This window comes from Odocoileus virginianus, chromosome 20 (assembly GCF_023699985.2).
Source record: "Odocoileus virginianus isolate 20LAN1187 ecotype Illinois chromosome 20, Ovbor_1.2, whole genome shotgun sequence".
In the NCBI taxonomy this organism is placed as follows: domain Eukaryota; kingdom Metazoa; phylum Chordata; class Mammalia; order Artiodactyla; family Cervidae; genus Odocoileus; species Odocoileus virginianus.
Genome location: NC_069693.1, coordinates 24,220,951 through 24,237,378, shown reverse-complemented (window position 1 = coordinate 24,237,378; position 16,428 = coordinate 24,220,951). Strand labels below are relative to the sequence as shown.

Genomic DNA, 16,428 nt, shown 5'->3' with positions numbered 1-16,428 from the left:
AGGAAGACAGCTGATGACCGCTCTTACGCTCTGTTTCGTGGTCATTGCCCCTGCCTGTGCTGAGGCACAGGAGCATTTAAAAGCATAGGCTCTTGAGTTTGCTTCCTGGGTGAAGTTCTGGCTCCTATACCAAATGTTTAACTTCTCCATTCCTCAGTTTCTTTATAAAGTGGAAAGAAAACTAGAATGATCCCCTAAGGGTTGTTATAAAAATTATGTAAGTTAATCAGCATAAAACTACTTAGTTCCTGGCACACATGAACCAAGTGCCTCGTGTTAACCCTGTATTAGTCATACTAGTCCTGATACTGCTTTGTTCTTCTGCCTCTGGTTAACTGGATCCATATCCTTTTGCTTTTTCAAATACATGGTCCTTTAATTATCCTCTTTCTTTTTTTATTTGTAATTTAATTTTAAATTTTAATTTAATTCTTATTTTTGATTTTTATTTTCTGTTGTAATTGACTTACAGTGTCGGGTTAGTTTCAGGTAAACAGCAAAGGGATTCAGTTTTATAGATATAATTACCCTCTTTCTCCAGCATCAAAACCTTTTCTCATACCCACTAGAATATGAATTTTCCGTAATGTTCCTCATCTCTTAAAAAACAATTTTCTTTGACCACACATCCCACATATTCACAATTTCCACTTCCTCTCCTTCCATTCCCTCTTAAACCCATTCCAATCAGGGTTTATCACCCTACTCTCCAGAAATAGCTCTTGTCAGCACCACCAGTGGCCTCTCAAAAGTCAATTCCCATGCCTGTTTCACTCAGCTTATCAGCAGTATTTGACAATCTGAAACACTTTCTTCCCTCGGCTGTCAGGACACCACGCACATCTCTCTTGCTTCATTGGCCTTTTCTCTTCTCATCTTCTTGACCTAATGTTGGAGACCTCTAGAAGTCAATCATTATATCTCTTCTCTATCGTAACTCAATTTCCAGTTGATCCCATCCAGTCACATTGCTTTATATATTTCTACATGTTGACTTTATTCCAAGTTCCTATTACCCAACTGTCTACTTGACAGTCACAACAGGTATCTCAGACATAACATGTCTGAAGTCAAATTTTGATCCTCCCCTTCCCATTCCCATCTTCTGCCCCCAGTTCTCTTTCCAGATTCTTCCTCATCTAAGCAAAGTGAAATCTCCATTCTTCCAGTTATTTAAGCTAAAATACCTCTGAGGGTTTGTATTTTTTGACCTTGATAACAATCTGTCATCATGTTACTCTGACCTTTGAAATATATCCAGAATCCAGCCACTTCTCAATACAGCAATTGCTGTCACTTTGAACCAAAGTATTTGTTGCCTTGATTGTCATAACAGTTTCCCAACAATTCTACTTCTCTCTTTGCTCCTCATACTTGAGTCTTCACACACCAGCCAGATTTAAACATAAGCCCCATGTTACACCTTTGCTCAAAACCATCCAGTGACTGACTTCCTATTTCTACATTTCACAATGCTTGTAAGGCCCTTTGTGGTCTGTCCTGGCTGTGTGTCTGACCCATCCATCTCTTGCTTTCTCTGCTTTGATCACACTAAGTTCCTTTCGCTCCCTAAAACAGACTGATCATGCTGCTACGTCATGGGTTTGTGCTCACATCACTCCCGGTATGCCTTTCCTTCAGGGATCCACATGTCTCAGTCTCTTAACATTATAAAGTCTTTACTCAAATATAACCTTATTAGATCTTTCTTGATCACCCTGTATAAAACTCGGATCCCATCTCTAACCTTCTCACCTGCTCTTCCTTTCTAACATTTATCACCTGACTGACATTTGTTCTTCTATCATGGAATGCAATCCTCTGTGAGGATAGGTATTTTGTCTGCTGTATTCCCAGTGCCTAGAAGAATGCCTGCCCCATTGATTAATCAAGATAATTCAGGCAAGTCACAATAAATATTGCCCCTTGGCATTTATTTATTACATTCTGTGTTTTTCTTGATTTCTATACCACTCTCCTGATCCCTGGGTTGGGAAGACTCCTAGAGAAGGAAATAGTAACCCACTCCAGTATTCTTCCCTGGGAAATCCCATTGACGGAGGAGCCTGGCCAGCTACATTCCACGGGGTTGCAAAGAGTCAGACATGACTTAGCAACTAAGCACTACTTCCTTGATCTTAAATGTCCTTTAAATCCCCTGAGAGAATCTTAATTGGTTCCATTACCATTCAGAATGAAGCAGCCCTATTGGGCATGCTTTTAAGCCAGGTGACCGTTTAGGCTTCTGGCCACAGTTTATCACTGAATCCTCTGATCCCTTCCCCGGTAGATTCCACTTTTGCCTGAAACCAGTGAATTTGAGTTTGTTTTATAGAAATGGATTTTATTTCATTTGGAACTTTTAGAAATTTACATAAAACTGCAGTGAGGATAAAGGCAACAGGAAACATTTTCATATGTTTTCAAACTGAAGCATCCAGCCATCTGCCATTGTGGATATTATGGAAAGAATACCCAGTGCTTGCTGGCATCTGGCACATGAAGTTCTCCTGCCTGATGCCATCATTTCCTTGGCAGGTAAGAGGCAACCTTGTTTTGCATCGTTTCTCGTGTTTTCTTTCTCTGGACCACAAGAGGGCATTCTTTCATCATTTTCAACTTGGATTATACCAACACTTAGTAGAGATGCACCTCAGTCATTTAAACAGGAAGTTAGACTATGAATGCCAAAATCATTTACCAAAGTTAGTGAAACTCTAGGCTTACAATTTTGCCCCCAGATTCATGGAACCAAAACACATCCTTGAAAGGAAAGTCATCAGTTTATAAATGATACAGGGAAAATTCCAGGTTAGTTATATGGATCAAAAAATGAAGTACTATTTGTGGGAGGCTGTTTTTAGGTATTAGGCGTACTCTTTCCTTAGGTGAATTCATTCACTATAGCAGATGTAGTTATAGATGTATTGGTTTATTTGCAGATACCAAATCAGAAGATTGAAGTGAAAAAGATTTTTATTAACTTTTCATTTCAAGGTATCTGTATTAACCAACAACAAAGTTGAAGGAAGAAGGACATTCATATAGGCATGGTAGTCATTGTGTAGTAATAAAGCTAATATATATCACAAACAAGCAGAGAGTAGCAATTATTAAGTCCCTTAGGTCAGACAGATTCTGTCGTTTCTTCCTCTGAGCAATTCCCTTCTGCCATAAACCACAGGGAGGTAATTAAAGAAAAATAGATCATTGAGGAGTGTGGATGCCCTCTAGCCAGATTTATTCCTAACGATGCATCCCTAAAGAGAGAGGAATTGAACTGTGTAGAGGCCTAAAGAATCCCGTCTGGCGTCTCTGACTTCTGTCTGCTCTACACCCTAAGAGCCCTTTCGAGCCTGAGCGGATTTTGCCATGACAGCAATCCTAAGAATTGGTTATATCGTTTAAAAGAGCTATGCGAAAACATAAGAATTTAGTCTGTTCTCTACTATCCATTCCTCGTGGAAAAAGAAAAGCACAGATCTTAAAAACTAAAGCAAATAAAGGAAGCTCAAAATAGAAACCAAGATTTGGTTACATTTTTAGAAGGAAGTCCAGTCTTGTGAATCTTATTTTATGGCTTTGATCTGGTTGTCCATTGGGATGGATTTGCCCAAGTGATGGCCCACAGAAAGGCCAGATTTCTTACTTTTCTGCTCATCCTGCACCTCCTTTTTCATTAAGAATCCTGCCTGGAAGTTTAGGTCAAAGAAGCTACTTGGAGCAAAATACAGCGGCATCTCATCCCAAATATTCTCCAGGCGTTTCTTCCATCCTTCTAGGATCTGAACTCGGGCATCCTCGGGAGTGTGCCCAATGCTGTATGTCAGTTGAGGTTCCAAGACTTGGAAGCCACAGAAGTGCAGAGTGCCACTCTGGGGATACACAGAGCACAGAGGTGAGTCACAGGTCAAACGCCACGCGCCTTGTACCACAGACAGCGAAAGTTAATCTGGGCTTCCCAGTAGGACACCCTGATGTGAAGGCCTTGAGAGTTAGTTCATAGCTCCCTCCTCTCACCTTGTGCTCTCTGTACCTAGCTGTTACCTATTTTAGCTTATTCAGCTGTAGTCTTCTCTTAATGAATAAAGCCTCTGAAACTGTGCCAACCTGGCACTATCTGCCAAAAGCACCGAAAGTTCGGTTACCTCAAGGAGAGTTTCAGCTTCTCAGCAGCTGACTGTTGCCAAGACCTGCAGAGGTGCGTTTCTCTGCCTTTCCACATTACCAGACGAGTCTTCATAAACTGTTCTTGCCATTTGTTCTCCAATGTTATTATTAATATTGATTCCTTCATCCTGTAGATGGCCACCTCACGTGCTCTTCTTGCCAGCCTTACGAGATTATCCTGAGGGTCCAGTGACCACCAAAAATCCTGCTTCAGACTTCAGTTTTATCAGCTGAACTAAATAATTTCTTAACTTTTCTTGGGCTCTGATAGTCTGTGAGACTGCAGCAGCAACTTGGAGGAAGACAGGGAGATTGGTGAGAGATGCCAGTCACGTGGCTGTGCAAACCTGGGGGAGTCATCCACGCTATCCTCTGGCTAGCAGGAGAGAGTGATATTGTGTACACACATGAGTTATTCTATAAGCCTGGGGTCCTGGGAAGACAGGTCAGTCCTAAGAGGAAGCCCCTTCTATAGTTCTTTCATCTTCATACCTCAGGTCTGTTTCGAAATGCTATCTGGAGGATCTGGACCCAATAGAAAATTCAGTTAATCCCCCGAAGGGTCACTGAAAACTAGATACCTGAATTGGCCAGAGAATGATGTTCATGTCCCCATGGATACCCTGCAGAGAGTACATGGAGCCGCTGCCACCGGTGGTGATGGAAAGCACTGCCTTCTTATTCTGTAAAAGAAAAGGCATTAGCATCCACATCTCTTTGATGACAAGAAGTTAATGAATCAGCCTCAGGGAAAAGAATATAAAAGTACCACCACCACCCCCACCTCCGCCTAGATCGGCTCCTTGTATTACTTCATACATTGGCTCTTCTGAGCCATGCAGTATGACTCTGCAAAAGTACCAGCCTGGAAAGTGGTACGCAGAGGGGCAGGCCCAGGATTCCACACTCTTGCATGTGGCAAGTCAGGTGAAGGCTGTCACGGTAATGCAAAATCAGTGCTGACTGCTGGTGCCTAGGTGGAGTGTTTTAAATCTGTCTCCTCACAGTACTAGGCATGTGTTGATCTAGTGTATTGATCAAGCTTGTGATCTAGGTCTCAAAAATGCTTCTTGTATAGTTTTGGGTGTCTAGAAAATGAAGACAGACTCCTTTTTTTAATGGGCAAGTTCAAACATATCAATACATAAAGAGAAAACAGTATAATGATATATCCACCATCCTGCTTTAACTCTCAGTATTTTGCCATTCTAGGCTTATCTAATCTCCATACATCTCTCCCAACGGTACCTGGAGCCTGACTGTGGTATCTAACTGCACTCAAAACCCTGTCTCAAGACAGAATCTTCCTAAAATCCAGGCATTAGAAAAAAAAAAACAAAACAATTATCCACCTACCCGGAAAGGCCCCTTATCATACATGGCAGCATACGTGTAAGCAAACTCCCCTATGAGCACCCGCTCAAACCAGCCTTTCAGGATGGCAGGGACTCCAAACCACTGCAGGGGGAACTGAGGGACAGAGGACAGAGAGGTTAGATCGGGAACACCCCCAGCACAGAAGATTCAGTGCTTAGCTGCTGTCCATGACATCACCGAGGGGCAAACTTTCTTCAGGCCCTGTCATTCCTCTTGGAGAAGGTAGAACATTCAAGAAAAGAAAATTTTAAAGAAAATCATTGTCCTTAGTCAGTCAACTAGACACTCCTGTTCCTACGTACAAATAACAAATACCGGGTGGGTGTGAAGAGAGCCACGTGAAATAAAGACTTGTTTCTGTGAAATCTCGTTTGGCAGCAAAGTCTAAACAGCAAGTATTGCAGGCAAAGTTGGCCTCAGTGTGTGACACCTAAATCAATATTTTCTTAAGAACTTGCTTCAGTGGGTGTGGTATCACAAATATGAAACCTGTACCTTGTGCTCACGGATGTAAAATCCTATCATTTAGAATAAACAAAACCACTCACAAATGCTACCAAATGATCAGCGTAACCAAGGTTCGTCAGGGAATTCTCACAAGAAAGACCTACTGGGCTCTTGTCCTGGTAAAAGTCGAGCAAGGCCATACCAGTATTTCTTCTTGACTCACTTAAAGGCTATGATGACAGGAACATGCCCAGAGGTTAAAAGAAAAAGCTAGGACAGAGAAGAAATTTGTAGGACTTGGTAGTTTTCTCTTTGAAGAGTGGTAGACCTATAGGAAAGAGAGTAAGGAAGTAAAGTTTTGGACATGATTGAGAATGAGACCTGCATTCTTACCCTGAATCTGCCAATAATGTGAGGCATGACCTCTGCCACACAAGCCCCTTTCTCATCCATAAAAAGAGGGGCTTGAGGGGTCTCTAGTAGCTTCTCATATTCTCACATTTAAGATGCTCCGGTTGTGACAGGCCATATCTGCTGCTTTTAGGATGTGTAGGTTATTCAAGCAAGTAGATCTGGTCCCCTGTGAATGCTCTACAGTGAGGGCTGAAAATAGAATTGATTGGCTTGCTTGATATTAAAAGTTTACTCTCTCAAGTTCCTTTTGGAGAAGTGAGACAACTGAGCAGGGCCTAGCCCATGTGGCACGTTGGTAGGAATGAAGGCAGTCCTTCCTCAGGACATTTATTTTAATGTTGCCAGACTATCATTTCTAGCATATTGCTTTTGCTGGAATAAGACGCTTCCTGTCATCTGTTGCAAAACTGATATAATAAATATGCAAATCTGTGGAGTTTACATTGCCCTTCATTATGTTGCTATTTTGCAGTGTGCAACCTATACAGTTGTACTGGTAGTAAAGAAAATGTATGCATTGGATAGAAGCTGAATTGAAAGGCCGTCCTTTCCAATTCTAAAATATAGTGATTCTTAGAAGCAGAACTGACAGTTGCTACTGCTCACTGCCTTGGCTGTACTGCAATAAGAGAGTAGAAAATGTAGACCAAAAAGGGATCCTTTGGGGCACTGGCTAAATGTTATGTGGCTCTGATTCACAGCAACAGGTAGAATAAGAGACTTCAAAGGTTAGAGTCTTTGCAGCTGATTGCGTAACTGCAAAAATCACAGCCAGTATCAAACTTCTTATGAAGTTTCCAGTGTTGCATACATTCCATGTTTAATACCAAAAAGCTGGTTGGGATTGGTAGCAGCAAAGTCACTGAGTACAGCCCAGCGTTGTCAGGAAAGGTGACTTACAAGAAGCATACCCAGTTTCAGTACTGACTGCTAAATGGTGAGGTAGCTTCCAGGAGGAGAAAGGCCATGGTTTTGCTGCTAGAACACATTGAGCAGGGCAGTGCACACTGCACTGGGAGCTCCCATCGCAGAGAAGTCAAGCTCTCGTGCCTCGCTCTACAAAACTGTCTTCAGGATGCTTACGGAGATGGGGTGAGAACTGCAAACTTGAGTGATTCCATGAGAAATTACTAATTGAAGAAAAGACTAAACACTCTCGGAAAGAGTTCAAGGTTCACATGTCATCTCTGCAGTCACAGTCATACTTTCAAAGAATATACAGCCAGCTTCATAACATCTATAAATCTGTGTAATACTGCACCTTTGAAGTAATTATCCTTCTTTAAGGAGAGTATGGTCAAGGGGCTGTGACTTTCCTAAGAGCACATAGCTAATTAGGTGTCAGGTCTGGGACAAAAAAACGCAAGTGTCTCAACACCCCTTCTGATGTCTTACCACACCTGAAAAATCACAAGGTCTGCAGCTTCCAGCTTCTTTTGTTCGGCCACAATATCTGGGCTCAGACGGCCTTCTTTATAAGCTAAAACAGTCTCGGCAGGATACTGAAAGTTCCCGGGGTCCTTCAGTTTACCTGCAGAGAGGAAAAGAGAAGCTGACGCCAGAGGGCCAAGGCGGGGCCAGAAAGCCCACAAGGGAGAGGTTCCACAAAGACCTAATTAAAGGGGAGAGCCGCTCCCACCTGTGATGTCCTTTCTGGAGATGACTGGATTGAAGTTCATGGCATACAGGTCCGACACAGTGACCTCCCATCCTTTCCTCTTCAAAGCCTCTATGGCGGCCTCCTTCATGGCATAGTTGAAGGATGTCCTCTCTGAGTGGGCCAGTACGATCAGTGCTTTTCTGACTATTTAGACACACACAAGGCACATGGAGAAAATCAGTCACCACCCAGCAAAGCTCAGGCTGCAGGGGAGCCCAGCTGGGCTCCATAATGGAAGATGTGATTTCGTTAGACACTGGGTTATGCAACCCATCCACTGAATCCAGAAATATATTTTCTCCTTATAAGTACCATTGATCAAAGGAGTGATTTTTAACTCACTGGAAAAACAGTAGCTAATCTAATAAATGGTGTTGGCATACTTAATCAACCATCTGCATAAAAATAAAATCATCCCCTTAGAAATCTAAGGTGTTAGAGGTCAGTACAGTGGTTATCCTCCATCAGGGAATAATGACTGGAAGGAGACAAAGCACCTGGGGTGCTGTCTGTGTTCTGTTTTTTTAAATATTTATATGGCTTCGCTGGGTCTTAATTGCAGCACTTGGGAATCTATGGTCTTCATTACAGCTTGGAGGATTGTTGGGGCCTGTGGGATCTAGTTCCCTGACCAGGTATCGAACCCGGACCCCATTCATTGGGAGCACAGAGTCTTAGCCACTGGACCACCAGGGAAGTCCCCTGTTCTATTTCTTGAAATGGATGCAGGTTATACAAGCATGTGTTCAGTTGGTGAAAATTCACTTAGAACTTGTACACTTTCCAGTGTGTCTATTATATTCAATACAAGTTTCCCACTAACATCACATACAGCAACAACTTACTGGCAGATTAAAGATCTAAATTTTAAAAACTGAAACAGACTAGTATGGGATGCTCTATATACTGTGTTGCTTTAAGTCTCATTTTTAATTGAACATCAAGGGACTACAGTATTTAAATTATAAACTCTGCCAATACCTTTATCTAGATGCTTGTTGTCACTTTGTGTCTTTTATGAAATTTTTGTTGCCAAGAAAGGCAGGATTACATTTTTCTCTTCTAGATTGAGTTCGTGTAGTGTATCATTGGTTATCAAAATACTCATAGCTTTGGGACTTTGAAATGGTAAATATTCACAATTTGTGAAAAAACCATGACACATAACTGTATGATCTTAATTATAAAAAAAAGGATGCTTAATTGTTTAAATATGCAGATAGGACTTAGAAAGGACACATCAAAAGGTAAACTGATTATGGATAACTTTTTCTTTTTTTGCTTCTTGTGTTGTTTGGTTTCTTATTATGCACATGTTAACTTTTAAGAAATGTTATTTTTAAAACCTTAAAAAGCATGGGACGAAAGGGAGAAGTTGTATAACCTCTGGACAGAGGCTACTTTTTAAGAAAGACTACAGCCTGGAGAAGGAAATGGCAACCCACCCTAGTATTCTTGCCTGGAAAATCCCATGAATGGAGGAGCCTGGTAGGCTACAGTCCATGGGGTCACAAACAGTCAGACATGACTGAGTGACAAAAAAAAAAGTACAGCTTCAGAAACCATGAAGGAAAAGCTTGACAGATAAAGCCCCAGAAACATTAAAAATTGTGTTTAATGAAAGGTTCCGTAAACAGAGTACCAGACAGGTACTCTGACAACCAGGAGATGTTCACAAAACTCTTCTTACCAAAAAGAGTTAAAATCCCCCCAAAATGCCTACAAATAATTAGAAAAAGACAATGCAGTAAGGATACGATTCAGAGAAGGAAATTGCAAAAACAATAAACAAATGAGAAGGTGCCCTGGCAGGCCTGTGAGGAAGAACAGATTAAAATGAGACATCATTATTTACTGATCGATTGGCAAAACAACTTAAGACAAATTACATCAAGGGCTATTAAGAGTGCAGGAAAACTGGCACATTGCCAGTGGGAATATGCATTGCCTCAGCCTTTGGTGAGAGTAATCAAGCTGAATCTTTAGACGTTTTAAAGACACATAAATCGGGGGGTGGGGCAAAAAAAAAAAAAGACACATAAATCTTTGATCTAGTTGTCCAACTTTGGGGAATCTGTCCTACAGACTGTAAGCATCAGGACAGATGAGCAAGGATATGTACTGAACCCTTGGACCCTTGTAGTCATTAGCAAAAATTAAACATAGCCTCAATTGCCTGTTTATGGAGCATATTTGAATAAATTTTATGATATATTCTACTGGAATGAGAAGTCAAGTGGGCCTTAGGAAACATCACTATGAACAAAGCTAGTGGAGGTGATGGAATTCCAGTTGAGCTATTTCAAATCCTAAAAGATGATACTGTTAAAGTGCTGCACTCAATATACTAGCAAATTTGGAAAACTCAGCAGTGACCACAGGACTGGAAAAGGTCAGTTTTCATTCCAGTCCCAGAGAAAGGCAATGCCAAAGAATGCTCAAACTACTGCACAATTGCACTCATCTCACATGCTAGCAAAGTAATGCTCAAAATTCAACAAGCAAGGCCTCAACAGTATGTGAACTGTGAATTTCCAGATGTTCAAGCTGGATTTAGAAAAGGCAGAGGAACCAGAGATCAAATTGCCAGCATCCACTGGATCATTGAAAAAGCTAGAGAGTTCCAGAAAAACATCTACTTCTGCTTTATTGACTATGCCAAAGCCTTTGACTGTGTGGATCACGACAAATTTTCCACAAACTGTGTGGAAAATTCTGAAAGAGATGGGAATACCAGACCATGCCTCCTGCCTCCTGAGAAATCTGTATGCAGGTCAAGAAGCAACAGTTAGAACTGGACATGGAACAACAGTACTGGTTCCAAATAGGAAAAGGAGTACGTCAAGGCTGTATATTGTCACCTTGCTTATTTAACTTATAATGCATAGTACATCATGAGAAACGCTGGGCTGGAGGAAGCACAAGCTGGAATCAAGATTGCTGGGAGAAATATCAATAACCTCAGATATGCAGATGACATCACACTTATGGCAGAAAGCAAAGAACTAAGGAGCCTCTTGATGAAAGAGGAGAGTGAAAAAGTCGGCTTAAAACTCAACATTCAGAAAACTAATATCATGGCATCTGGTCCCATCACTTTATGGCAAATAGATGGGGAAACAATGGAAACAGTGAGAGACTTTATTTTTTGGGACTCCAAAATCACTGCAGATGGTGACTGCAGCCATGAAATTAAAAGACACTTGCTCTTTGGAAGAAAAGTTATGACCAACCTAGACAGCATATTAAAAAACAGAGACATTACTTTGTCAACAAAGGTCCGTCTAGTTAAAGCTTTGGTTTTGGGAGGTAGGAGAGGGGATCGGGATGCGGAATACATGTAAATCCATGACGGATTCATGTCAATGTATGGCAAAAACCACTACAATATTGTAAAGTAATTAGCCTCCAACTAACAAAAATAAATGGAGAAAAAAAAGCTTTGGTTTTTCCAGTAGTCATGTATGGATATGAGAGTTGGACTATAAAGAAAGCTGAGTGCCGAAGAATTGATGCTTTTGAACTGTGGTGTTGGAGAAGACTCTTGAGAGTCCCTTGGACTGCAAGGAGATTCAACCAGTCCATCCTAAAGGAAAAGAGTCCTGAATATTCGTTGGAAGGACTGATCCTGAAGCTCCAGTACTTTGGTCACCTGATGTTGAAAACTGACTCATTTGAAAAGACCCTGATGCTGGGAAAGATTGAAGGTGGGAGGAAAAGAGGACAACAGAGGATAAGATGGTTGGATGGCATCACCAACTCAATGGACATGAGTTTGAGTAAGCTCCGGGAACTGGTGATGGACAGGGAAGCCTGGCGTGCTGCAGTCCATGGGGTCGCAAAGAGGCAGACACGACTGAGCGACTGAACTGAATAGAATATTATGCTGTTAACAAGAATGAGTTTGCTGCATGTATTGATATACTGTCACCCTGAAAGATATCCGGGATATATCATTAAATGATAAAATGGGGACTTCCCTGGCAGTCCAGTGGTTAAGACCTCCTTCCAATTCAGGGAGTGTGGATTCAGTCTCTGGTGGGGGAGCTAAGATCCCATGTGCCTTGTGGCAAAAAAACCAAAACATAAAACAAGTAATATTCTAACAAACTCAATAAAGACTTCAAAAAATGGTCCACATTTTAAAAAATCTTTATAATGTGAATGTGAATCTACTTTTATAAAAAAGAAACTCCATATTTGTAGGTAGTTTGCAGTCTATTGCTCTGAAGAGAAAAAGATGTGGCATGATCACCTGACACTGTTAACAGTTTTTTTAGGCAAGTAAGAGATGGCAAGGGGGTAGATGCAGAGGGGAAGATGAGCTTTTTCTTGGACATCCTTTGTGTTAATTAACTCATTAGAACATCCCTATTCTGCAACAAGAGCATGTAAAGGGTGCTTATTACATGCTGAGCATTGTTCTAAGTACTCTGTATGCTTTTTCAGTTGTCACAGCAACCCTGTGAGGTAAACAGAATTAATATCATTAGGGATGGGAAGACTGAGGCACAGAAACTTTAAGCAAGTTACCCAAATTTACCTCTTAAATGGTGAAGCTGGAATAACTTGAAAATATATATAGAGAAATCCACACAACAACACGCAGGGCATGCGGAAGAGTACCAGAGAAAGGAAGTTTACCACCACCATCCTCCCGAAACTGGAGCTACAATTTCATACCTTCCTAACTCTTTAAAAGCAGTGACTGTGGGTGGAACTGAGGAGAGTACACCTGTAACTTCTTATAGTATTGTTTGAAGAAAATTAAGGCACCTGTAAGCCTTTAGTTCTCTCCCTGATTTCAGTATTAACCACACTTGGCATAGGCATCTCCCATTGGCTTAAACTCAGTCATGTGTAAGCTTTAGGTTCCCCCTTGTCAAAAAAAAAAAAAAAAGAAGGATTCCCAAGCTTGGCCTGGCCTTTTGGACTCCATAAACTCAGATTCCGTGGGGTATAAATTTGGTGAGGATTTAAATGCTACAGCAGTGATTTAGTTTCTTCTGATATAGCCCGGGAAAATGAAAAGGAATTCCTGAGGCTGCTTCAACAAATTCCCACCCGATTTCTTATCAACTCATGGACTGAACACTACTGAGAGCAATGTAAGTATATTAAACTCTAACATGCGTTTTCTTTGTGATTTGTCTTTGCATTAGGCATATCAGTTTACTAAATACTGTTTTGTCAGTTTTTATTCTCTTGGCTTACTTCTTACCTACATATGTATATTTTAATTTTTAAAATTTATATATATGTAGTTTCACTTCTTACCAACATTAACATTTTATAAGTAGTAAAACATAAAGGTGATTCCCAGGAAATGAGAAAGTCAAGACACCTATCTCTTACTTTCAAAGAGCTTACATCTACTAACTACAGTACAGCCATGACTGTTACCTTCAAAAATTAAAAAAAAAAAAAGACGAGATTCAAACAGGAAGAATATATTCACAAAAAATATAACCAATAGAGTTCAAAATCTAAAATATATAGATTCTTAAAAACAATCCAGTAGAAAAATGGTCAGAGGGTATAAATGGGCAATCAATAGAACAGTTGTGCATATTTGCTGGAGGTAAGGGTAAAGCAAGAGATAAGCCCACCTCTCTAATTTTCAGGTCATTTTTCATGGCCAAATCTGAGTTTTTTTGGACTTAGAGGGCTCAGTTTCCCTTCCTGCCATTTAACTAGCTACACAAGCTTGACTTTATCAGAATTTACTCAAAGAAAGGCATAAGGCACATACACAAGTAACTAACAGAGGAAAACTGTTCACTTCAGGGCCAGCCCCTCAGGAAAGGCCTTGAGAAAGAGCTGCATTTGAGCTGAGTCTTGGAAGACAAATGGGGTTATTATCAGTACCTCTAATTTACCATTCAGTTTTGCTTGTCCTGCACATGATTAACCCATCTGCTAGAAGTGACTATGTAACACAGCTAAGCACATCTTGTTAATGCCTCTCTCTCCCTGCACCAGTTGCTTTTCAGGTCTCAATCTCTAAGCAATATGCTCCCAGTCCATCCTCATTTCTGTGTCCCCACCATCCTACACCTTCTATTTCCACTCTACATTCACACCAGCCAGCCTTCTTTCCCCACCTTGAAATGCTAATGTTCTCACTGACCCAGCCTCCCCACCTTGGTTTACTGAGCACTTAGGATGCACCTGGCACCTCTCTAGGCATTTGGGATACATCAGCATATCAACACAAAACAAATTTTTGCCATTTCCTACTCCAGAGGATCTTCCCTACTCAGGGATTGAAGCTGTATCTCCTGCATTGGCAGGCGGATTCTTTAGCACTACACCACCTAGGAAGCTTAATACTAGTTATACAAGATCTAAATCTTCCCATTTTCCCTCACTAGCTCCCCCAACCTTTTTTTTTTTTTTTTTTTGGTCTAAGTTACGCATAGACACAGAACATTCTATAGGATTGGAGAATGGGGAAATATTTCTTGTCCTAGTATTTCAAGAGGGGTATTGATGTCCTCCAGACAGCTGAGGAACAAATAACCTAGAGGGAAACAGCCACTAATCTGCATGCAGGAAGCCTTGTCAGCCAAGCCCTACCCCTTAGGCCCTGAAACCTTGGGTGGGCTTCCAGTCCCCAGCTTAGCCCTTTTCTCTTGGGCAACTAACTAGTCTCTCAACTCCAAAAGCAATGTCTTCCCTCACCCACTTACTTTTAAAAAGATGAGGTTGCGTGTTTGTGTGTGTGTTTTCAGAAGGTAGAACTAGGTTCATAGGGAAGGAAATTACAAAAAGGTAGAATTCTGTCTTCTAGGAAGGAAATAGATATCTAGATTTTAGTTCATCACCCAACCTCAGAGCAAGGCTGTCTGGAAAACAGGGATTCGAGACCCAGCAGGTGTTGCAGCTGGTCCAGTATGTATGAGAGGCCATCCACACATTAGATTCAAGGTGTGGTGATCTCCAAGATCCCCCTACGGTTGACGGTGGAGAAGGGAGGCTCACTCAACGAGCACCCAGATCAGGTTTGCCCACTCCACGGGTCACAGTCTGAAAAGTCTCCTGGCCCAGCAGCCTGGAGCTGGGTCTGATGTCCATCAAACAAAAGGGAGCAGCTTCCCTAGCTCAAGCACCCCCATCGCCAGATCTTCCAATTTTCCTTCAGAAGTTGGGAACCTGGAGAAGGAAATGGCAACCCACTCCAGTATCCTTGCTCGGGAAATCCCATGGGGAGTCTGGTGTGCAACGGTCCATGGAGTACAAAAGGGCGGGACACGGCTTAGTGACTAAACAACAATAAATGGCAGTTCTAGCCAATGTATGAGAAAAACTTGTAAGGAACTGGGGGTTGGGGCTGAAGCCCAAATCCTATTGTTTACAGATGTGAATGTCTATTTAGAAAAGCCAAAATACACGCAAGCAAATATTTAAACTAAAAAAAAAAAAAGTTGGGAACCCACATTTTTAAGTGAAATTGCCTATATGTATTTTAAATGTTAGCAACTTATTCCAAAAGATTTTAAATACTATTAAAGTCAAACAGGGTGTGCAAGTGGGCCAGTTTGGTCTCTGACGGCTGATTCTGACCCCAGAGGGAAGGAACCTTTTGCTTCCAAGGTCAATTGTCTCCTAACGGCCCACCGTAGTTTCTGGGGGCGGGGTAGAAACAGGAGCCCCTCCTCTCCCGGCATCTGCCAGGGCTCATCCAGCTACCCTAACGCCTCCCCGTTTCCAGTCTTGAGTCGAGGAGGAAAACCACAAGCTCCTGCTGAGGAACGAGGGCTGGGGACCGCACGGCTGCTGGAGTGGGTGGGGGGCGGGGGCGGACACTCACCAGCCATGGCTCGGGCGGCGCGCCGATTGGCTGGTCTGCTGGTTGCCCGGGTGACTCAAGCTGGGGAGGGGTGGGAGGCGAGGTCCTCAGGCTGCTTAGCGAGCTGCCACCTAGAACGCGTCACTGGTGCTGCCCGCCGCCTAGCGCCTGCTACTTTATACCCAGTCTGGCCGGCCCGGCCCATAAACTAGCCAGCAAAGGCGGAGCCGCCGCTCGGGCCCTGGGGTGCAGGGCGGAGCACGCCCTGGCTGAGGTTCTAGGAAGAACTGGCAGTTTGAGTGCAGGTATAAGGACCCATGTGGAAGAAGGGTTCCTAGGGTATAGGGCGTAAGGAACCCATGGGTCTGGGTGGGTGTGGAAGGCATGTCCCCTGGACCCTGTTCTGAAACCACCTGAACAAAAGGAGGAAGTGTCCGATGGAGTCCGGGGTTCCGTTGGGCGCGCTATCCAGGCCTCTCCTGACTCCGGGAATTGGCTCTGAATTGGAACGGGCCGGTCAGAGAGAGGAGTGCAGTTCTTTAGACTCAGATTCGCTGAGTCACTGTGA

General features: G+C 42.3%; 1 protein-coding gene across 1 annotated transcript; it reads right to left on the bottom strand.

Moving 5' to 3' along the window:
* Positions 1–2,958: 2,958 nt before the first annotated feature.
* On the bottom strand, positions 2,959–16,023 carry NQO1 (NAD(P)H quinone dehydrogenase 1). Its single transcript, XM_020870215.2, has 6 exons — positions 15,882–16,023; positions 8,048–8,212; positions 7,809–7,939; positions 5,527–5,640; positions 4,752–4,853; positions 2,959–3,875 (listed from the first exon to the last, which is right to left on the bottom strand). Exons 1-6 carry the CDS (start codon positions 15,886–15,888, stop codon positions 3,570–3,572), a joined length of 825 nt encoding a protein of 274 aa, XP_020725874.1. The 5' UTR covers positions 15,889–16,023; the 3' UTR covers positions 2,959–3,569.
* Between the last annotated feature and the right edge of the window lie 405 nt (positions 16,024–16,428).